The 25001-nt window shown below is 35.9% G+C and overlaps 1 protein-coding gene across 1 annotated transcript; it reads left to right on the top strand.

The window, feature by feature from the left end:
- The first annotated feature begins 93 nt into the window (after positions 1 to 93).
- LOC107735425 (IQ motif and SEC7 domain-containing protein 3-like) lies at positions 94 to 25001 on the top strand. Its single transcript, XM_016547113.1, has 15 exons — positions 94 to 705; positions 3782 to 3856; positions 7185 to 7296; positions 7408 to 7716; positions 9400 to 10058; positions 13169 to 13330; positions 14594 to 14716; positions 14863 to 15029; positions 16348 to 16487; positions 18161 to 18286; positions 18380 to 18479; positions 19602 to 19760; positions 20256 to 20345; positions 20440 to 20480; positions 24561 to 25001. Exons 1-15 carry the CDS (start codon positions 260 to 262, stop codon positions 24969 to 24971), a joined length of 3120 nt encoding a protein of 1039 aa, XP_016402599.1. The 5' UTR covers positions 94 to 259; the 3' UTR covers positions 24972 to 25001.

The following is a 25001-nucleotide window of genomic DNA, read 5'->3' as shown; positions in this document are numbered from 1 at the left end:
GTGCCCCCTGGCGTCACTCGCGATCGCGGCCCCGCCCCCTTCAATCCGTGTTTTGACATCCTCGCATCAGCACCACTCCGCGCATCCCTTCTTGCGCGCTCTGGGCACGGAGGTGGAGGCGGAGGCGGGGGTCTCTCTCTCTCTCTCGGTTCAGCCATTTAAATATCAACCCGTGAAACTGGTCAGGGGTTCTGACTCCAAGACGCCCCGCTTGGATCGGATCATTTCTCGGCTTTTTCAAGAGGAGCGTCGCACCGGGATGTCGAGCCTGCTGGAGAACCCTCTCCAGGCGGTGCTCTATCTGAAGGAGCTCACGGCCATCGTGCAGAACCAGCAGAGTCTGATTCAAACCCAACGATACCGGATAGACATACTCGAGCGCCGGCTGGAGGATCTAGCGGTTGAGAATGGGCAGCTGCGGGACTCCAGCAGCCATCACCGGCACCCTCCCCGCTATCATCCGCCTCCGCCCCCCCGGACCTCCAGCCTGCCCCGAACCAACAGATCCGGGACGCCTCCGGTTCAAACCCAGCAGCAGCAGCATTCCCCCCTGGACATGCAGCTCGTGCCTGCGGGACCCAGCAATGCCAGTCCAGACTCTGCTGATGAAGATGATAATGACGTTCAGGACCCCTGCTGTCGGTCCCTGGTCCCACAGACACCTGCCACCTTGTGCCGAGCTGTGAGACTCCCACGGGCATCTGAGTAAGCTCTCATCACACATGTTCAACAAATCAGTCTTTTTTCTCTAGGAAAACATGAGATCGGTGAGATGTTGAGGCAGATTACATGTGCCATCAGGATTACATAACAGAGGAATTTCACTCTATGTAGGCCACAGTGAATATACAATTGCACATCAATAATTCCAGGATCACAAAAAGCATGATGATTTGTATTTATAAAATCATTCAGCATGCTTTGTCTATCAGTGCATAAATGCACGAGTGTGTATTGCAGTGTTAAATTAACTGTACTTTCTAAAATGGAAGAAAAATGACTATAGGTCATCATTAATTCAGCACATTCACTCTTTCCAGGGCAAAAGGTCTTAAGAAAGAGGTTTTTAATGCACCTGATTATTTTGCAGCAAGAATGCTTTTTTAAAAGCACTTAAAAACACTTTATTGGCATGCAAACTCACGCGCACACACAGATTTATGCGTGAGGCTTTAAGTGACATTCCCATAGTGCATGTGAAGTTGATCCGCCAGCTGGAATCTAATCCACAGTAGAGAGAAAGAACGAGAGATTGAGTGAGTGAGTGTGTGTGTGTGTGTGTGTGTCGCCTATTACGACTGCTCATCTGCTTCAGTGCACATCTCATGTTGCATTTGTAGAGTACTCTCTCTCTCTCTCTCTCTCTCTCTGTGTGTGTGTGTGTGTGTGTGTGTGAACCCCACAAGCAAAACTGGAATGATACATTCTGCTCCGATTTGTTTAATGGTAGTATTATCTTGTCCTTTAGGGTACAAAACACTTAGTCCTGAGTCTGAGAGTGTGTTACCTTGTTGTGTGTTTGTTTTTTATGGCAGAATACGCTTAGTTCTACTGGAAGTATGAGACGCTCATTGCCAATGAGTTTTAGGGCTCAATTATGCTCATGCACGCAGCTCATTAAAGCTAATCTCACATCACTATCACCAACATGTCTGGTTATGACAGGTATATTTTGAGACTGTTGCATCTTTATTAGCGAGAGAGAGTTAATTTTTTAGTTCAGTAAAAAATGAACATATGCTGAAATATTACTCACTTTCAGGCCATTCAAGATGTAGATGAGTTTGTTTCTAAATAGATTTGGAGAAATGTAGTATTCCATCACTTGCTCACCAATGGATCCTCTGCAGTGAATGGGTGCCGTCAGAATGAGAGTCCAAACAGCTGATAAAAAAATCCCAACAAACCACGAGTAATCCACACCACTCCAGTCCATCAGTTAACATCTTGTGAAGTGAAAAACTTCATGTTTGTAATAAACAAATCCATCATTATGATGTTTTCAACTTCAAACCGTTGCTAATATTGCTTTTGCCAGTGATAAAGTAATCTCATCTGAATCAGGAGAGAAATATGCACAGATCAAACACCATTTACAAGCAAAAACAGTTCTAACAAATATGTGGATTTTGATGTGAGAGGACAACAGTGGATGGACCTTTTCACTGGAGGAAGCGTTATTATGGAATATGGACTTTTATATATATTTTATGTATATTGGCCAGAAGTGACTGTTTAAAGTTAAAAATGTCTTATGTCGACACCCTCCTGTCGTTCCAAACTGGCATGACTTTCTTCTGTTGAACATAAAAGAAGATCACAAAAATGTAGTGACGCACTTTTTTAACCAAGAAAGCAGCTGGGAATTTTACACACAACAGAATATTACATTAATAATGAATATTACATAATAATAACAATAGCAGGACTGTAAGGAAGTGATATGCAAATATGATTATATTAATAGCACTTCACATTCTCATGTTACGCTCGAGTGTGAAGCAAACGTATTTGATGTGCTGTCAACAAGGGAGGGCTCAAAGAAAACTCATCTTGAGCTTTCAATTTCCCTGAATTAGAGACTGAATTATTAAAAATGTTAGAGAATTAAAATAAATCAGGAAGGAGTTGAGGATTTCTGAAAGAATTGAGAGCAGCCATTGCTTTGTGATTGTCAGGATGAACTGTTCCTCTAAGACTTCGTTTAGAACTTCATTTAAGTGTGTTATTTAGAGAGCTTCTTACCTGCTGGGTTAAAACCCACAACATTGAATATTTAGGGCTACATTTAAGATTTATGTACTGCATTTGATTTGCATATAAAATTTCCATCCATTTGGATTGCAGTTTTAACAAACCAATAAACCTACATAAATGAAACAAGTAACAAACTGATTTCTATAGTACACTCTTAAAAATAAAGGTGCTTCAAAATTCTCAAATTTTATTTTTTGTTAAAATTCAAAAATTTCATTTTTGGTTCCACAAAGAACCATTCAGTCAAAGGTTCTTTAAAGAACCATCTCTTTATTACCTTTTTGTAATCTGATGAACCTTCTTTCGCCACAAAGAACCTTTTGTCAAACAGAAAGGTTCTTCAGATGTTAAAGGTTCTTTATGGAACCATTTAGACAAAAAGGTTCTTCTATGGCATAGTGAAGCACCTTTATTTTTAAGAGTGTAGTACTAACTGAAATGTGTTTTAAATACACAGTAACCAGGTTTATATATTTATCATCAATAAATACAATTTGTTTCAATCTCATACATTTTGACTAACTGAATATTGCTTGTTCCACAGCTAGCCATATTTCAACTGTTCATAATTTTTTAAATAATCAACTGAATTGATTTCAAATTGAACACATAGATTTTTCTGATTATAAGAAATTTGAATAAATGCATTTTGATATATATTTATTTAAAATCAAATCAAATAGATGCAAACAGTTAATAATAAACTACGCCATGATTTTTGAGTGAAGAAATCTCACCCATTTCATTTATGTATGACTGACAAATATGCATCAACACATAAAGTTTACTAGTTTATATTGAAACTGTGTTTTCCAAATGGATGGAAATTCTATATGCAAAATACTTTTTGAGGGTACTTTTGAGTGGCCAATAATCTGGATTCTGAAGCTAAACCAGTTGAGAACCACCACACTAAGCTACAGCAATCTCTATAAGTGCTCAAGGAACACAAATGAAGTAACATGTAAATAGTATTGCATTGCATTGCATTTAATTGCAGTAATGTGGATTTGAACCTTTACAGGAGCCAGACCATCCTGCACCAGTTCTGCTGTCCCGCACCAGAGGCCCCAGAGGGAGACTCCCTAACCTGCTCCAGGTGAGGATGTCATCTTCTGTAACGAGCCAATCAGAGGAGAGTTAGTCTTTCTACATGCCAAACAAATAAACTGTACAATATGAGCAAGCGATGCAGTAAGGAGAGTGTGAATCTACTTGCTTACCGCAGCTGTCTGCATTAGTTAAGTATTCCATCCTTGAATGGTAGTGGTTTTCTGATGGCAGCCCCTGTTCTCTTGGCCTGAGGCATTCTGGGTGATGGGATTCAAGCTAGCAGAGTGTAAGTGTGTGTGTGTTTGTGAGAAAGAGAGTTAGTGCATGCTGCAGGTGTAGTTTAACCCTGGTCCGTTCTCTGTCTGATAGACTGGAAAACTCTCGGCATGGATAAGCATCGTCACTCAGGTGGGGAGAGAGTCTGTGTGTGTGTGTGTGTGTGTGTGTGTGAATGCATGTGTGAATGTAGCAGTTCTGCACTATTTTGGGAACTTCAAACCATCTGAGCTTTGTTGACTGCACATTTTATGTTGCTAACAAAACCAAGTCTTAAAAGCTATTCTTAATGAAACAGCACATGATAACTGTGAAAAAAAATCAGTTCTAAACAACAGAAAATCTATACTTTTGTGTCCAAATGTTTAGAAATCATGACCTCGTCTTTGCAGCAAACTGATAAAGCGGAAAGTGCTCGTTATTTTTTGACCCTAACAGAAAACTCAGAATCATATTTTCCAATTTTTGTGTAAACATTAAAGAGGAGCTTTATTTCTGCAGAAAATCTATTCTAATTTTGTGCCAATTATGTCTTGAGTGGTTGAAAGTGGACAAAAAAGGAAAGAAAGAACCAAGATAAGCATGCAGTCAGAGTGCATTTTGTTTCTCACCTGCAATACAGTGTAAAAATATTGTTAAATTGACAGTAAAAAAAAAAAAAACTGGCTGCTGTGGTTGCCAGAAATTCACTGTAAAAATAAGGTAACTGTGAACCTATATTTCATTAAGTAATGTAATGTTAAATACCAAGCTACTTAAACTATCTACCTTTTATCTAAAAATAATACAGGTGGTTTGATTGAAAGCCACTTGACAAAAACACGAAACAACAAAAAAAGCAATAAATTGAAAAAAGAAGAAACAAAATTATTTATACAAAATATATTCATATGTGATGTCACGTAGGGTCTATCCTACTATTTTTCCATTGTAAATTATATATAGTGCCACGCTAAACTTTTTATAATTTTTCACAGTATATGATTACTTACAGTTAACATTTTTTTACTATAGCATTTTATAGTATTTTTTCTGTAGAAATTACATTACTTGCAAAACAACAACAAAACATAACGCCATGTTAAACTTTACCATTTTTCATGGTACATTGTTACAGTTAACTAAATATTTGCACTGTAGCATTTTTACAGTATTTTTCTGTAGAAAGTTTGTTTAAACCACTAACCCTACACTCTAAAAAATGCTGGGTTAAATACAACCCAGTGCTGGGTAAAATAGGGACAAACCCAGCAATTGGGTTGTTTTGACCCAGCGGTTGGGTTACTACCCAGAAGGTTGGGTTAAACATTTAACCCAACCGCTGGGTCAAAACAGCCCAATTGCTAGGTTTGTCCCTATTTTACCTAGCACTGGGTTGTATTTAACCCAGCATTTTTTAGAGTGTAAGTATGAGTAAGTAACCATAAGCCTGAGTAAGCACCACTAATAAAGTTTTATTGATGCCAATTTAACTGATGAACAGGAGAGAGCAGCTTTCATTTTTGCAGAAAGCCTTTAGTGATTGTGTGCCAGTTATTTCCCAAATGATTAGGAAGGGGGGTTGGTGAGAGAGAAGATGGACTAATGGGGAAAATATAAGCAGTAGTTTCTCACCTTTTATTTGCAGAAATCGACTGCCTGGGTTTCTGCTTGATGTTGAAACCTACTTTTAAACAGCTTGAGAGAGAGAGAGAGCATATTTATTGAGTCATAACATAGGAAATTACATCAAACTCTTTGCTGCCTGCATCACTTCACACACACTCTCTCAAACAAGGAGTGATATCACATTTCAGTTTGGGTTCTCAGATCAGTTGCGTAGCGGCCTAATGGTCTGTAGCGACCGTGTGCACTGGCGTGTTTTCGCTCTCTTTTAAGGTTCTGCTGCATTTGCTGTCGTTCCTCAGAGGCGAGCAGTACTTGGCGCATGAAAGATGGAAAACCCTGCTCTCTGCTCCTCGTGTATGAGTGCTTACAGAGCTTAAGTGGCCTTTACACCAGGGTAGCAGCTAATGTGCTGACAGTGTATGCAGTCAGCAGTGTGCTTGTGTGTGTTGTAAACTCCGCGTCTACACTGAGAGAGAACCTGGAGAAAATGGAAATGGGCTTGTGCTGTGTTGTTAAGCAGAAGGAACGTACGTTGTGACATCTCTCATAATTTAAACATCTGCTTTCCATTTAGAAATGCTTTTTCATGAGCTCTACATAAGTGGAAAATGGCTTTGTCATGTATGGGCTTATGTAAGATTGTGTGGGGTGCTAACCTCGGATATTTGGTTTGATTTAGTATTTGTTTTTTTTGGGATTTATATGAAACCTCTGAATTGCAATCTCTAAATGTATCTGAGTAACCAAATATATATTTTATTGTATTTAATAAATAATTAAATTTTAATTGGTCTTGCAGAAGCAGTGTTTTTCAAATATAAGTGTGTGTGTGTGACATACATTTTTATACATAGAAAATTCACATTTAAAATTATGTTATTTATCCATTTTAATTATTTAGTGAATATATATGCACACATATATTTAATAAAATTAATTTGAACAATTTCATGATTTAATGACATACTGTATATAATATTACATAGAATAAAATTATATTATATAAAATAATTGAAAATTATATATAATTTATTGATTTTAATGATTTAATGACTTATATATTGCATAATTATATAATATATATAAAATGTTTATATAAAAATGTGCGTGTCTGAGGGTGTATATATATATATGTATGTGTACACACAGACAAACAATTTAATTTCATTTCATTTTTGTCTTATTTGTTCAATGAATAGTTTAAAAAAACTAAAATGAATAAAGGCATTTTATTTTAATTCAATTTTTGCTCTCATTCAATTAACAGTTTCTGAAAATTGAATCATGACTCGGAAAGATGATCTGAAACCTTCACTTGATTACCTCATTTTCCATGAAGAATGCATTGAATTTGAAATCTGTGAAAGCCTGCATGTAGTAATTAAGCAGAGTTAATTAGTCCTGAGTGTGCAGTGGGTTCTGATCAGTCTAGATTAAAAGACGGTGAATCTGGGTCAGCCACTGCTCACTTGTGTCATTTGAAACCACAGCTCGATTCCTGCTGCAGAACAAAAAGTTGAGAAAAAAGATGCCCAGCATGATGCGCCACCCTGCTCACATCCTCCAGAATATGAGCTCTCTCCTGATCTCAAACAAAAACAGGTACGACCCAACGGACACGCATCTATGCGTTTGATACTGATTCTTAGATATTAAGAGCATGAAACGATAAGTTTTTGTGTCAAAATTTTGTATCTATCTATTTATCTGCAGATAGAGGAACTGGAGCAGAAGTACGGTGGTCCTCTGATTTCCCGGCGTGCGGCCTGTAAGATCCAGACGGCGTTTCGTCAGTACCAGCTCAGTAAGAACTTCCAGAAGATCCGTAACTCGGTTCTGGAGAGTGGGATCCCGCGGCGCATGTCAGTGCGTAGGGTCCGGGTACAGAGGGATGGTTTCTCCGCTGAACGGGCGCTGATGGAGGGATGTTCACTCATGGGCATCCCGCTCACACACTCCACCTCACTGCCAGGGGCTACAACAACCACACTCACACACCTGGAGGACACATTCACTGAGCAGGTACAGTTACACCATCAACATACATGGTACAGCATGAATTCTGTGCTATATATTCAGCATATTTCTATTACAGTCTTTGTAATTTGTTTAGTTCAAGTACACAAACTATTCTGTTCTATTTATTCTATTTTATTGTTTGATTCTATTGCATTTGGTTCTGTTCTGTCCTTTTGTTTCATTCTGTTCAATTCTACTCAAATATGTTGTTCTATTCTCTTCTGTTCTATTCTATCCTGTACTATTTAAACATGTTGTTCTGTTCTGTTGTATTCCATTCTATTCAATTCTGTTCAGATATGTTGTTCTATTCTGTTGCATTTGGTTCCATTCTATTTGGTTCCTTTCTATTCAATTTAAATAGGTTCTTTTCTGTTGGATTCTGTTCTGTTGGATTTCATTTTATTCTATTCTATTCAATTCAAATATGTTGTTCTATTCTGTTCTGTTGTATTCAAATATCTTATTCTGTTCTGTTGTATTTGGTTACATTATGCTCTTTTCTATTCTAATCAAATATCTTGTTCTATTATATTATATTGTATTCCATTCTATTCAGTTCTATTCATAATATGTTGTTCTATTCAGTTGTATTTGGTTTTATCCTATTTGGTTTTCTTCTATTCAGTTTAAATATGTTCTTATTTTCTGTTGTATTTGGTTCTATTTTATTTGGTTGTATTCAATTTACATGTTTTTTTTTGTTGTATTCTGCTCTGTTGTATTATATTTTATTATATTCTATTCAGTTTAAATATGTTGTTGTATTCTGTTCTTTTGTATTCCATTTCATTCTGTTCTATTAGAATGTGTTTGTTTATTCTGTTGTATTCATTCTATTCTATTCAATTCAAATATGTTGTTTTATTCTATTCTCTTCTGTTCTGTTCTATCCTGTACTATTCAAATATGTTGCTCTGTTCTGTTCTATATTATTCACATTTTCTATTCTATTCTATTCTATTCTATTCTATTCTATTCTATTCTATTCTATTCTCCCTGCCAGGTTCAGTCATTAGCACAGTCTATTGATGAGGCTTTGAACAGCTGGAGTTCTGTTCGAGATGGGGAAGGAGAGAAGTCCACTGTGGCCCCTCCCTCTCCCATCCCGAGAAATATGTTGTTCTATTCTGTTCTGTTGTATTCAAATATCTTATTCTGTTCTGTTGTATTTGGTTACATTATGCTCTTTTCTATTCTAATCAAATATCTTGTTCTATTATATTATATTGTATTCCATTCTATTCAGTTCTATTCATAATATGTTGTTCTATTCAGTTGTATTTGGTTTTATCCTATTTGGTTTTCTTCTATTCAGTTTAAATATGTTCTTATTTTCTGTTGTATTTGGTTCTATTTTATTTGGTTGTATTCAATTTACATGTTTTTTTTTGTTGTATTCTGCTCTGTTGTATTATATTTTATTATATTCTATTCAGTTTAAATATGTTGTTGTATTCTGTTCTTTTGTATTCCATTTCATTCTGTTCTATTAGAATGTGTTTGTTTATTCTGTTGTATTCATTCTATTCTATTCAATTCAAATATGTTGTTTTATTCTATTCTCTTCTGTTCTGTTCTATCCTGTACTATTCAAATATGTTGCTCTGTTCTGTTCTATATTATTCACATTTTCTATTCTATTCTATTCTATTCTATTCTATTCTATTCTATTCTCCCTGCCAGGTTCAGTCATTAGCACAGTCTATTGATGAGGCTTTGAACAGCTGGAGTTCTGTTCGAGATGGGGAAGGAGAGAAGTCCACTGTGGCCCCTCCCTCTGGATCCCATCCCGAGGGGCTCCTGATGGAGCCCGCTGCCCTACAGGATACCACGCAGAGCAGCTGTGGGGAGAGCATGCCCCGCAGCGCCAGTAAACTCATGATGGCTTTCAGAGACGTGACTGTCCAAATTGACAACCACAACTTTCGCCTCTCCTCCTCAATGCTGGAGTCAGTTTCCCTTGGTAATGGCGTATCCAAGGAGACCAGCTTGAAACCCCAAACGGGGGGACAGAACGCAGGCCAGTCGGCATCGTTGGCCACGGCGGAGCCTGAGTTCCCAGCTCCGCCACCCAGCGAGGAAGAGAAAGAGAACCAACAGCCAACTGGAACGGATGAACCGTCAGCGGTGGGACTGGAGGGGAAAAAGACCAACCAGATTGGACCAGAGATGGCGGAAAACAGCTCAGAGCCCGTCAGTAGCAGCAGCACCTCGACATCAGCGTGTGAGACGATGATTCTGTCTCTGCCCCGCCCACATTGCCAGGACACACCCTGTGGCACGCTCTCGACGGATATTGCACGCAAACGCCTTTACCGCATTGGACTCAACCTCTTCAATGTGTGAGTACGAAGGTTAAACGTCAAATATTTCCATTTACAGTGGCTTTTTAAACGTTTTACAGGTTTTGCTATGTTTGACAGCCTTGGATGTCCCGCAAAGACAGTAAAACCTACTAAATCTAGTGCTATTTTAATATTATTTGTATACCATTTTAATATTTATTAAAGGGGTCATATGATGCGATTTTAATTTTTCCTTTCTTGCAAAGATTAAAGTCTCAAATCCAAAGAGATATTCTTTATAAAAGTTAAGAGTCAACCACGCCTACCACGGCTCGTTCTAACACGCCCCCACATGTCTACGTCACAATGTGGGAAGATTTGCATAACGCCGCCCAAATGTTCACGCAAAGAAAGAAGGCGTAACTTTTATTCTCGCTGTTGCTGCCGCCGCTATGTTGTGGAGACACTGTCTGTTTGTTGTGAAAGCGAAACTACTTTGTTTGGCCTTCCAAAAGAGGACACGACTAGAAATCAGTGGTTAAGTTGTATTTACAACACTGTTCCAGAACAGTTCAACCCAAATATTCAGATGTGTACAGTGCATTTTGTGGAGGACGAGGACTGTTTCCTGTGAGATTGGAAAATAATGTGTTTTTTGAACCTTAAACCGCATAAACACATTGCATTACACCAAATACACAAAATAATGTTCTTTTTAGCAACGTCATATGACCCCTTTAAAATTGAATTAGCTTTCAATTGAAGTTTTTATTTTAATTTTAAATTCACTTTTAGTATTTTTTGTTGCTTTGACATTTTATCCCCCCCATATTTCTATATGGCTTTATTTTTATTTCAGTTTTAGTAATTTTATTACTGTGGTGATTTTCATTTTTAATTTTAGTTTAATCCCCCCCCATATTTCTATATAGCTTTATTTTTATTTAAGTTTTAGTAATTTTAATATTGCGGTAATTTTTATTTTAATTTTAGTTTCTTTATTTTGTTGCTTTGACATTTTATTCATTTTTTATATACTTCTATATAGCTTTAATTTATTTGTACGTTTTGGCTTTAGTAATTTTAGTACTTTAAAATTAATTTAGTTGCCAAAGCAACATTTCTAATTTGTAAGTTTAAGCTTTTCAACTAATATTTATATTTTATTTCAGTTACTGAAAAAAAAAATCAGTAGTTTTAGTTACAAAAAAAAAAAAAACAATACTGCAAATCTTACTATCATATGAGGAAAACTGCTTCATAAAGGGATTAGAAGAAATTAATATAACTGTCATATTTAACTAGAAATGAAAAGTTTGTCAAGGTAAACTTTAAATTTTGGCTTATCAAAACCTTGTTGTTTTAAAGGTTTTATAGGCCTTACAAACAAGCAAGCAAACATATTATGGAATTGTTCAAATTACTAATCCCAAAGAAAATAGCTTTTGTTTGCAGGGTCAGTTTGCCCATGACTAAAAAGTTGAGTGCATTTTCATTATACCTGCTGATGCACTCTGACAAAAACACACGCTTGCTCACGTATACATACACACATACTCAAGAAGACTATATTATACTCCCTCAGGGGTGATTGTGAAGCTCTTTCTCTGCTCCATTTTGTGTGTGTATTTCTATTAGACAACCACACACACACACACACAGAATAAAGCCAATCGTCAGAGGCTTCAGAGTGCATCAGCACTCAATTGAAATCACATTCACTTTGACATGCTTGACGTGAGTAGCACCACGGTTGCCAAGGTAACCAGGTGATCCACTCACACACACACACGGTTTTATTCAGGCTGTGACTAAGGGACACCGTTGCTTTTATAAGGTTTCTGTCAGGATGTATGAGGGAATTTTGTTTTTCAGCTATTTGCTCACAATGAGTAAGTGGCGTGTAGCATGTTTGGGGTAAAAAAGTGAAAGTATCTTGTGCTAAAAAATTAAGTTTGAAAGTATCTTGTGCTAAAAATCGGAATTTGGTTTTAAGTGATAATTTTCCAGATTAAACAGGCTCTTTCGCTTCTGTATCTTTACGATTTCATGCCCCAAAGATCTGAGTAAATCATTCATTTTTTATTTATTTATTTTATTTTTAAGGTTAATATGTGGTTTTCTGTGATTAACATTACATAATTAGTAGCAATTTTGAGTGGCAAACTGTATAAATTTGTTTAACTGTCTAGACTTGTGGGCTATGAAATATAATTTCTACATTTCATCTTAATCTCTAAGAGAAAGGTGTTTAAATGTCATTATTGGCTTAATTTTACACCTCAAATGCCATGGACTGTTGTACTTTCAAATGATTTCAAATGATTGGGGTTAGTACAGTAGGTCTCTTTTGCTTACCAAGACTGCATTTATTTGACTGAAATTACAGAAAAACAGTAAAATTGTGAAATATTATTATTTAAAACAACAGTTTTCTGTTTTCATATAAATGATAAAATATATTTATTTATTAATTAAATTTATTTTATTAATATTAATTTATTCCTCTGATGCAAAGCCGAATTCTGAATTAAAAAAAAAAAAGTATTTGAAATAGACATCTTTTGTAACATTATAAATATCATTACTGTCACTTTTGATCAATTGAATGCATTCTTGCTGAATAAAAGTATTAATTTCTTTAAAAAAAAATACTGACCCCAGACTTTTGAAGAGTAGTCAACATAAACATAAATATAAAGCTGCTCAGTCCTGTTTTTATTGCCTGAGGGCTGCTGATATAGACATTGTGATGCACATATGGACGATTGCGTCTCTGGAACAGAATGTTGACAAGATGTGAACTGACGTGGAAAGAATAATCTGCATGTAAATACTGCAAGTTTGTAGCTATGAATATTTCTCTTAACACACATATACACGTGACTCTGCGCACACGCACTCAGACCTCTTCTGTTTTTTTCCTAGAAACAATTCATAATAACTTTCACAGGCTCAGAATGAATGCAAATTGAAAACAAAACAAAACAAAAAACTTAAAAGTAAAAAAAAAAATCTTAATGATTCCAAACTTTAAATCGATAGTGTACAATAAATGAATAAATAAATATGAAAATGTACAATAACATTAATGTAACATTGGTAAGTGTTATCTCTAGCTTCTTGAGAAAAATGAGTTACCTACATCTTTCATGATCTTCCTGCAGAAATCCAGACAAAGGCATCCAGTTCCTGATCTCCAGGGGCTTTATTCCGGACACAGCCATTGGTGTGGCTCACTTCCTGTTGCAGAGGAAGGGTTTGAGTCGACAGATGATAGGAGAGTTCCTGGGTAACAGCAAGAGGCAGTTCAACAGAGATGTGTTAGAGTGAGTTGTGTCTTCATACAATTTCATGCACTCTACTTTTCTCTGTATCATAGTCATTTTGCAGACAATTACACATCCTCTGTCTGATGAGGCAAAAATGTAAGTCATTTAAAACATTTATAATAAGCCCTGAAAAAATTTATAATAATAGTTGAATTTACAGCATAGTTACAGTATGTTTGCCTTGGTGAGAAAAGAAGCTTCCGATGCACTGGAACAACAACAAAAACAAGACACAGATAATAAAAAAATAAAAAAAATAAAAATATAAAATAAATAAATATACACAATATAAACACAATAGACAAAATGTAATATAGTTAAATATAGTATACATTTATGCTTTACTAAATTTATAAATATAGTAAAAAAAAGTAATATATTTTAATTAAATAAACACATACATAAAATTATATTTATGTTGTTAATCTTTTATTGCTTTTAAAACAAATACTACTAATAATAATGAATACACAAACCCTTTAATTAATAAATAAATATATACACAATATAAACAATAAACAAATAACATATGTAACACAGTTGACAGTCGCTGGGGTATATTTGTAGCAACAGCCAAAAATACATTGTATGGGTCAAAATTATAGATTTTTTTTTAATGCCAAAAATCATTAGGATATTAAGTAAAGATCATGTTCCATGAAGATATTTTGTAAATTTCCTACTGTAAATATGTTAAAACTTCAATTTTGATTAGTAATATGCATCGCTAAGAACTTAATTTGGACAACTTTAAAGGCGATTTTCTCAATATTTTGATTTTTTTTGCACCCTCGGATTCCAGATTTCCAAATAGTTGTATCTCGGCCAAATATTGCCCTATCCTAACAAAAATTGACCCTTATGACTGGTTTTGTGGTTCAGGGTCACATATAAGGAATTATCAAGACAATGCAAAAAAAATAAGCCAGATTTGTGACTGCCAATACAATGTAAATCTAAATTGAAAAATACTGTCAGAAATATTATTAAACTGAAGTATTAATTAACATATTCTAAAATGATATTCTTGTTTTGAAAGAGTTAGAGTTAATATGACTGAATTAACCTGGCTGCATTAGCTTAAATTAACCAATGCATGAATATAACCACATATTCAGGATTGGGGGTTCTTATTTAAGAACCAACCACTGAAGGTAATAATGCCACATTTTCATTTCTTACAGTGCTGGAGCCTCATAAATTGGGCTCTTAATTTAAACCGAGCACATTTATGAGTTTTATGTGGTCTCTCTCTCTCAGCTGTGTGGTGGATGAGATGGATTTCTCCATGCTGGAGCTGGATGAAGCTTTGAGGAAGTTTCAGGCTCATGTGCGAGTGCAAGGAGAAGCTCAAAAAGTCGAGAGACTCATTGAGGCATTCAGGTGAGAATCATACACGACAGTGCTGGAAATGAAGTGTCATTTATGGTACTTTTTATGGAAGTTTATGGAAGTGTCACTATGGTAATTTTATCCATTAGGTGCAGAACATTGACTATAATGCGCATTAATGTTGTTCTTTCTTTCAGTCAGAGGTATTGTATGTGTAACCCTGACGTGGTGCAGCAGTTTCATAACCCCGACACCATCTTCATCCTGGCCTTCGCCATCGTGCTGCTGAACACAGACATGTACAGTCCCAACATCAAACTAGAGCGCAAGATGCATCTGGAAGACTTCATACGTAACCTACGAGGTGTGTTTATGCGTGTTGTTAATTAAAACCGGAGCCTGTTGGTGTTTTGAGGTCAGAGATCGGATATTTGATTTTAAATATTGCCAAATTTAATCAGCTTTCCATCTTCATGTTTAAATTTGCAATCAAAACAGACATTTTGATCTCCTAGGAGCGTAGGCAGTATGTGTGTGTGTGTTTCTTGGACCGATTCCTGGTCTCTGATCAAACAGTTTTTGATCTGTTGCCTACTTTCCGCAGATATAACAAACACATATGCTATACGAGAGCCGCACTTTAAAGTGAGATGTAAAGACATGGGGATTGGAACAAAATCAGAGCATGCTATTAGTCGAGCTCTGGTTTATGATGGGACTTTTCCATAAGCCAAATAAATCCTCACTTCAGAAAAATTACACAGTGACACTTCTGCTTTTTATGGAAGCTTATTTTTTCCACGGAATAAAAATTAAAGTAATAAAGTAATTGCAACTTTTTCTCTCACAATTCAGACTTTTTTCTTGCAATTGCAAGTTGATATCTCACAAATGCAAGTAATAAACTCGTAAAGTTTTTAATTCTGACTTTTTATTCTGACTATTAATTCTGACTTTAATTCTGACTACCTCAAGCTAAAAAACTTTCGATTCTGAAAAAACTTTTTTCCTCCGAATTCTCAGTTTAAATTTCACAATGAATAACTCACAATTGCGAGAAATAAACTCATAATTCTGAGAAAAAATGTCTGAATTTAGTTTATAATCGGCTTTTTTCTAAGAATTTTAAGTTTACATTTCGCAGTTAATACTGTTGTTTGTTTCGCAGGTAATCACTCACAACTGCGAGATGTAAACTCGTAATTCTGATTAAAAGTCAGACTGACTTCTGACTTTAATTCTAATTTAAGTTTAATTCTGAGTTTACATTTTGCAAATTAATAACTCGCAGTGGCGATATAAACTCGCAATACTGAGAAAAAGTTAGAAGTTTATAACTCACGTTTGCAAGAATGTCAGAATTATGATTTTATCATTCTGATTTTTTCCCTCAGAATTCTGAGTTAAGATTTCGCAATTAATAACTGAATTATGAGATTGAAGTCACGATTGTGAGAAAAATAGCCAAATTCTGAGATAAAAAGTCGCTATTACCTTTTTTAATATTTTTATTCCATGCCTTTCCATAACTTCTCCATATACGTTGGTCCTTGTTAACAAAAGATTCATTCTATTACAGAACAGGCAATCCAGAACATTGTACACAGTTTTCAAGACTTCATCTATTCTTGCATTAGTATTTAAAATGTTAAAAGGTAATAAATAACTAAATTCACCTTTAGGAGTGGATGATGGGGCAGATATTCCACGGGAGATGCTAGCCGGGATTTATGAGCGGATTCAGCAGAGGGAGCTGCGCTCCAACGAGGATCATGTGACTTATGTTACCAGGGTGGAGCAAAGCATTCTGGGAATGAAGACGGTGAGTCAGTTCTCTACCAATTATACACAAAGGTCATGTAAATGTGAAAAGTGCATCACCTTTCGGTTCGGTTTGCACTTGGTGAAAAGGTGATTAGAGACAGTGAGATATCTGACCGAACAACTGGCTTCTCAACAATACATTTATTAGTGGGTCTTGCAAAGCCAAAGATCAGCATTACCATCACTCACACGTGAACAACCTCTAACACTAAGTACTGAACTTATCCTGAACTGTTGCTATAGACAAATAGACAAATGACTAGAGATTCTTCTCAATGATTCAAGTATCTTAACAGTTTTAAGGAATTCATATTTGGAAAAAAAGAAGTGCAATTACATTGCCAAAAGATGAGATTGTTTGAATTTAAACAGTTTTTGAAAACGGTTAATTTACAATTTATATACAGTAACTACTGTATATAAGGTGTAAAATGAACCGTTTTCAAAAACTGTTACTTTAACATCTTCAACCATATGTTGTCATATGAACAAACAGTTAGTGATTTAAGTCTAGTCACAGGTAGCTAAGCTGTATGTGTTTGATTCAATAAAATAGACTCATTAGTTCAAGAATCGGACTACACTGGTGGCATTATATGTTTTTGATTTACTAAAAAAATCTGTAGTTCGAGAGTTAGATTACTGGTTGCACTATACTGTATGTTTTTGATTCACTAAAAAGAACCAGCTCATAAGAATTTAATTTCTTTGGGAATTAGACTACATTGGTTACGATCAATGTTTTTGATTCTCTATATATAAAAAAAACTGCTCAAAAGAATAATTTGTTCCAGAATCAGACAACACTGGTTGTGCTGAATGTTTTTGATTCACTAAAAACTATACACTCTAAATTCTATGTATTATTAATGATTCTAATAATTCTATAATTCTATTGTTCTACTCAAAATAATTCACAGAAGGTAAACAATATGAGTTTCATATGCAAGTCTAAAGCTTAAAATGAGTTTCAACTTGTATGACCCTCTCAAGTTTGATTAACACGATGAGGTAAAAAGAAACTTTGCTCAAAGCAAAAACAAGTGAAACTCACATTACAGTTTCTGGTCATTAGTTTTCCCATTGAGAAATTTTAACCAAACTATGTTACAGACTTTTCATTAAGACCCTAAAGAAACATATCAACTTGTGGAAAATGGGCATCCTATGACCCCTTTAAACAATCTCATCTTGCACATTGAAGCACATTACACATTTTGTCAGCAGTATTTTATTACTTTAACATATATGCAAGTCTAAAGCTTAAAATGAGTTTCAACTTGTATGACCTTCTCAAGTTTGATTAACACGATGAGGTAAAAAGAAACTTTGCTCAAAGCAAAAACAAGTGAAACTCACATTACAGTTTCTGGTCATTAGTTTTCCCCACCTCTGTATGCTAACAGCTGTGTGAATGAATTCAGTAGTGCGTGAGCTATAAAAACAGGAGACTTGAGACTAAAACTGCTCATTAGTTTGGTGCTATAATTTCAGATTTCACATGGCAGCACTGCAAAACATTCTACCTCCATCTGAAATATTAATTTCATTCTTCAGCCCATGCTGCTTCAGACATCCCTCTTTTCCTTTCCTGTGCTGATGGAAACTGCACCTTCTGAATTGAATTCCCCCGAAATCAAAGAGATCAAAATCTCTCTCTTTCTTCGTCAGATACTGTCGGTTCCTCACCGTAGGCTGGTGTGCTGCAGTCGACTCTTTGAGGTCACCGATGTGAATAAACCACAGAAACAGGCCTCGCATCAGAGGGAGGTGTTCCTCTTCAATGACCTGATAGTGGTAAGAGACACACGTGTTCATACATGAAAACATATTCAAACATGTGCACACAAACAACAGAACATAAAAATTGTTTTGTGATTGTTTTGTTAGATCCTAAAACTATGCCCTAAGAAGAAGAGTGCTGCCACATACACGTTCTGCAAGGCCATGGGCTTACTGGGAATGCAGTTTCATCTGTTTGAGAATGAGTGTAAGAATACAAACAAGCACAAAAAATTGTTAAATAGTATATATTTGACTATATTTATAAATGTAGCGAAGAATATAGTATAGTTATAGTTAAGAGTTTTCAACTGGCACAAACAACAGAACATAAAAATTGTTTTGTGATTGTTTTGTTAGATCCTAAAACTATGCCCTAAGAAGAAGAGTGCTGCCACATACACGTTCTGCAAGGCCATGGGCTTACTGGGAATGCAGTTTCATCTGTTTGAGAATGAGTGTAAGAATACAAACACGCACAAAAAATTGTTAAATAGTATATATTTGACTATATTTATAAATGTAGCGAAGAATATGGTATAGTTATAGTTAAGAGTTTTCAACTGGGTGACCATGAAACTACTATATGGACTGAAAATAAAATAAAATACAATTTCTAAATGTGGTTAAACGGTTATATTGCTTTTTAATAATCATAAATAAATAGTAATATTACTAATAAATAAACAAATTGCTTTTGAAGTGTAAGTCCAATATTAAAAATAGTTTTTTTTAAATGATATTATTATAGTTTTTAACACAATGGATTCAAATGGATGCATGTTTATTTTTTTAAATACTAAAAATATAATAATGTTTAATAATAATAATATGTACAGTGCCTTTCAAAAGGCACAGTGTGGTTTTGGATTATATCAGCATTAATCTTTACAATTTTTAGTGATGACTTTGCATTGATAAGGGACAACTTAAACTATGAAAATATAGTTTATTAAATAAAAAATGAATGAATTCAGAAAAATACTAAAGCTATTTATATAGCATCTCCAAACTGTGTTCTGATTTGTCTGTTGCTCTGTCAATCAATCAGTGAACCTATAAAGATTGTTTTGATGAAATAATCTTCAAAAAAAGAAATGTCTTGAGTATGAAGTGAATATGCTGCCATTTTTATGTAATCCCAAAAAATTGTTTTATTATATTTAAAGGTAATTACATGATAATGCATTTCAACAACTATTTTTTTGATTTCAACCTTTTTTTTATTATTATTTATTTTTTTAAATAATAAAAAGCAGAACCTTACGGAGCAGAACCTTGTTTAATATTTGCAGTGTCATACATATATGATGTGTGTTTTCTTTCACAGATTACCCTCATGGAATCACGATATTGTCTCCGTTCTCGTCAGAGAAGAAGCAGGTGGTGAGTTTCTGTTCTCAGAGCGCCGAGGAGCTGCTCATGTTTGTAGAGGACCTGAGAGAGAGCATCACAGAGGTGGCAGAGATGGAACAAATACGGATTGAGTGTGAGTGTCTTTGCATGTTATTGTGTGCTCATTTACTCATGTTCACACGCTTTAGGGTAGTGATAGTCACATTTATTTAAAATTTGAATATAACAAAAATCCCTGGGTTTCTGGATGTCCATGTTTTGTCAAACCAAAAAAAAAAAACAGACTAGCATTAAATCTAGAGACTTTTGACCTGGTCCAGTAAGAAACCACTTAGCAACCACAAAGAACACCCTAGCAAACACATAGCAACATGCAAAGATTTTTCAGTTTAACATCATTGGAAAAGAATACTGCATATAATAGAACAGTGCATGTTTTCTTCATTTTAAGATGTTTATTAGCACTATAAATAATTTATACATTATTTCTAACATTTTAACTCATTATCATTACCTAAAGGTTAGCTCGAAATATAATGAATTCTCTATATTCCTCAGTGGTTTGAATGCCACGGTTGTGAGGAATGTTGTGGCTGTCATTAAAGTGAATTATGCATGTGGTTCTCAGGGGAACTAGAAAGACAACAGGTTGTGAGAAATCAAACTAACAAGAACGACACACAACTAGACATCCACGCTGGACTTAGTTCTGCTTCAGGTACACACACACACACACACACACACATACAAACACGCGCTATACACAACGATAAGCCTGTTTTTGATGTCTTGTGTATTTGTGTGGCTTGCAGGGGATGATATTTATGAGAAAACGGGAAGCAATGCGGTAGAGGTTTGTATCAATAAATCGTGGTCTGAGTGCAGTGCAAAATTATGTTTAGATTCTCTGTGCATGTATGTACAGTGTCCTCCAAAAGTTTGGGAATGCCCAAAGTGGGGTTTTGGATATCAGTATAAATCTTTGTAATTTTTAGTGATGTCTTTGCAATGATAAGGGACAACTCAAAGTATGAAAGCATATTTTATTAAAGGAATAGTTCACCTAAAAATGAGAATTTGCTGAAAATGTACTCACCCTCAAGCCATCCAAGATGTAGATGAGTTTGTTTGTTCATCAGAACAGATTTGGAGAAATGTAGCATTCCATCACTTGCTCAGCAATGGATGCTCTGCAGTGAATGGGTGCCGTCAGAATGAGAGTCCAAACAGCTGATAAAAACATCACAATAATCCACAAGTAATCCACACCACTCCAGTCCAGCAATTAATGTCTTCTGAAGTGAAAAGTTGCCTGTTTATAAGAAACAAATCCTTCATATCTTCAAACCATTGCTAAAATATGAGTTCATAATCCATAATAACGCTTCCTCCAGTGAAAAAGTACATCCCCTGTTGTTCCTCACATCAAAATAATAAAAAAATGTTTTGGACTGTTTTTGCTTGTAAACAGTGCTTGATCTGTGCATATTTCTCTCCTGATTCAGACGAGACAACATTTTCAATGGAGAAAGCAATATAGTGTCTAAGGGACTCGTATCTAGGCTGGATGCCAGCTATTTTAGCAGACGGTTTGAAGTTAAAAACGTCTTGATGGATTTGTTTATTTCAAACGCTCAGCTTTTTCCTACACAAGATGTTAACTGATGGACTGGAGTGGTGTGGATTACTTGTGGATTATTGTGATGTTTTTATCAGCTTTTTGGACTCTCATTCTGACGGCACCCATTCACTGCATTGATCCATTGGTGAGCAATTGGTGAAATGCTACATTTCTCCAAATCTGTTCTGATGAAGAAACAAACTCTACATCTTCTATGGCCTGAGGGTGAGTACTTTTTCATTTTTGGGTGAGCTATTTCTTTAAATAAGTAAATAAAGTAAGTAAGTAAATAAATACATTCAAAGCATAGAAAAATACAACACTCTTAAAAATGAAAGTTCAAAAGAGGATGCCTTCATGGAACCATCACTGCCAATGAAGAACCTTTATTTTAAGGGGTGTAGAGCTGGTTATAAAGCATCTCTAAACTGTGTTCTGTTTGGTCTGTTGTTCTGTCAATCAATCAATCAATCAAATAAAAAAGAAAATGACCTTCAATGATAATTGTATACTACTTTAATGCATTTACCTTAAAAATGTTGAGGATTTATGCTGATATTGGACCATTTTAAAGCCTAGGGTGTTTCCAATTTTTTGGGGAACATTGTAGGTGGTGACAGCACGTATTGTAGTTTTTAATTGTCTATTCAGTTATCATCACTATCTCCTTGCAGAATCAGAGATTACCTCCCCACCGACCCCAAACTCCCTGCCCTTTACCCTTTGACTTTTGAGCTCACTCTGACCCCGTTGTCCATCAGAATGGAGACGCCCGCCCTCGGTGTCTTCACTGCAATCACACACCACTGGTGCAGAGCAATAACAGCACTGCCCCCCCCCAGAAAACACCATCCACCGCCCCTCGCTGTGATCTGTAATCTATGGTCTCTCACTCGGGCTTTTGCTGACTGCTGTGTTTTAATGCTGCATACAGCTGCTGTTGTTGTGGGGTGAAATTCTTTAAATGTAAAAATCTTTAGTGGAAATGATGTCGGCAGTGTATTTAAGTAAGACACACTGATAAGCGCATTCACACATACAGCCTTTGCCTTTAAAGGAAATGTCGTGGCTAATGTTTTGGAATTGCAATGGAATGCAGACATTGATGCCATGCACTAATTAAGCCCAAATATATATCCTGTTACACTCAGGTGTACACTATCGTTTAAAAATTTGGGGTCAGTATTATTTTTTTTTTATATATAAATTAATACTTTCAAGTAGAGATGCATTAAATTGATCAAAAGTGACAACAAAGACATTTATAATGTTTCTAAAGATTTCCATTTCAAATAAATGCTGTTCTTTTGAACTTTCCATTCATCATGAGAAAAAAAACGTATCAGGGTTTACACACAAATATTAAGCAGCACAGCTGTTTTTAACATTGATAAAAATAAAAAAAATTCTTGAGCAGCAAGTCAGCATATTAGAATGATTTCTGAAGGATCATGTGACACTGAAGACTGGAGTAATGATGCTGAAAATTCAGTCTGCCATCACAGGAATAAATTACATTTTACAATATATTTAAATAGAAAACATATACTTTAAATTATAATAATATTTCACAATTTTACTGTATTTTTGATCAAATAAATGCAGTCTTGGTGAGCATGAGAGACCTTTGAATGGTAGTGTACATTAGATCACAGAATAAAAAAACGGCTTGCAAATTGCATTTCAAAATACACTTGCCTACCAGAGGAAAAAAAAAAAAGTTATTGCTTGTGGAATAACAAAGATAAGATTTGCAATGCACGTCCAGAAACACCATTGTAATAGTTTCAATAGCTCTTGCACTGGAAGTCATTAAAATTCAAATACTTCATTAAAAAGAGCCGAAATGAAAGGACCGAGCTGTGGTTACTGTGGACAGACAGGCTACATGAATGCTCTTTCACGAGATGCCAAACACATAACACGTATACACATGCAAACAAGGTCTATCAAGACAAGGTGCAAATTACCCAGCATGCAATAAGGATCCTCGCTGCCAAGCGTCTAGGCCCTCGAGGGGCACTTTAATGCTTCTTACAGATGGATAAAAATATAACAGTCTGATTAGCAGCGCAGTAATAAAAGGAAGTGCATAAGATAGCAGTTAATTATCCAAATCACGGCAGTTTAAGTAGGAAGTCAGCGTCGCTCGCTTTCACCGCTCACTCCGACTGCACTGTATGTATGTAGTCATGCTGTGTTTTGCCTGCATGCTCTGGCAGATTTTTTGCACTTGTTTTTCACTAAAAAAAGAAGAACATTAATTTTTGGAAAAAAAAAAGAAAAAAATCTGCCATTGCAGTAAGACAAAATACACTTTGAGTTTTGTAATTTATATTAAAGATACAGTCTATTATTATTATTAGATATTTTCTAAAATAATATTATACAAATATTATTAGATAAATTCAAAAATAGACAGAAAATACTAATTTCACTTTCCATCATATACAGTTTTTTGTTGTTTTTACAAAATAAGATATTTTTTTCCAAATTTTTTATAAAATTTAGATTACAGTCTTCAACAGAGTGGGAAAATATGTTCACATACTCCATTTAATGTCAAAGAACTTTACAAAGTAAGCCACAAAAAAAAAAAACTCTTCTGTCACCGTTTGGATTTAGCAAATCTCCCACAAGTGTAGCAGAAAATATCTGGGTCATGTTTGCATTTTCTTTTGTCACTGGCCATAATTCTAACACTGAAATCAAGATTAGGCATGAAATAATGTCTTTAGAAACATTCATAAGTGAAATTTGGCTGAGAATTGAAGAAATAATTCTACCCTTGCTGAGATGAAGACAGGAATCATATCTTTGTGGCAGTTTTTCTGCTGATTAAGGGATCATACAGGACTTCTTCACCATAATTGTCAAAAGCAAAAATGCTATGAAATGTATCATATTTTGTGAGAAATTCTGACATGCTAGAGCAAAACAGCTCCTATTTTTGGAATCAGCACCTCAAAATTATTAAGAAACAAGTACTGGATTTTATTCAGCAAATATGAAGCAAGGCGGTGTTATTTATATACAATTATAGTATTTATTAATATTTGACATTTGCTTAGCAGTGCAGTAATAAAAGGAAGTGCATAAGATAGTAATTAATTATCCAAATCACATCAGTAGGAAGTCAGCGTCGCCCGCTTTCACCCACTCTGACCGCACTGTATGTATGTAGTTGTGCCGTCTTTTGCCGCCTGCATGCTCTGTGGCATGGCCTTGTCGTGTGTTTCCGCACCAGAGGGCCGTGAGAGTGCAGCAGGCCAGGCTGATAACGCTTCCTGCTTCTGGCTGTTTCTAAACTAGGTGTCAATTCACAACAGGCTCCAAACGTACCAACTCAGCTCTACTCTGGCCCCACCCAGCGCCCAGCCACACCTGGCCGTCCTGCCTAGCCCCGCCCCTGGCTCCGCCCTCACCATCTCCCCCGACACCTTGATCCAGTGCCAGCAGATCGTGAAGGTGATCGTCGTGGACTCTGCTGGGCGTGGCCATGTGGAGGCGTTCCTCAGCCACAACCCCGCCCATCGCCTCATCCAATCGGCCGTCTCCACGCCCACCAGGTCACGGGAGGCAGGCAAGCAGCAGCAGCCGCCCCTCCCTCCCCCGCCGCCTCCTTATCATCACCCGCATCAGTTTTGCCCCCCGACCCCTCCACCACCACGCCACCTACTGAGCCAACGCAGGTACTCCAGCGGGACGCGCAGCCTAGTCTGAACAACACACACTCAGATGAGTTTACACCTG

The sequence above is a fragment of the Sinocyclocheilus rhinocerous genome, unplaced genomic scaffold (genome assembly GCF_001515625.1).
Source record: "Sinocyclocheilus rhinocerous isolate Xijiao unplaced genomic scaffold, SAMN03320098_v1.1 scaffold942, whole genome shotgun sequence".
In the NCBI taxonomy this organism is placed as follows: Eukaryota; Metazoa; Chordata; class Actinopteri; order Cypriniformes; family Cyprinidae; genus Sinocyclocheilus; species Sinocyclocheilus rhinocerous.
The sequence above is the reverse complement of the archived record's forward strand: the minus strand, read 5'-3'. Positions and strand labels throughout refer to the sequence as shown.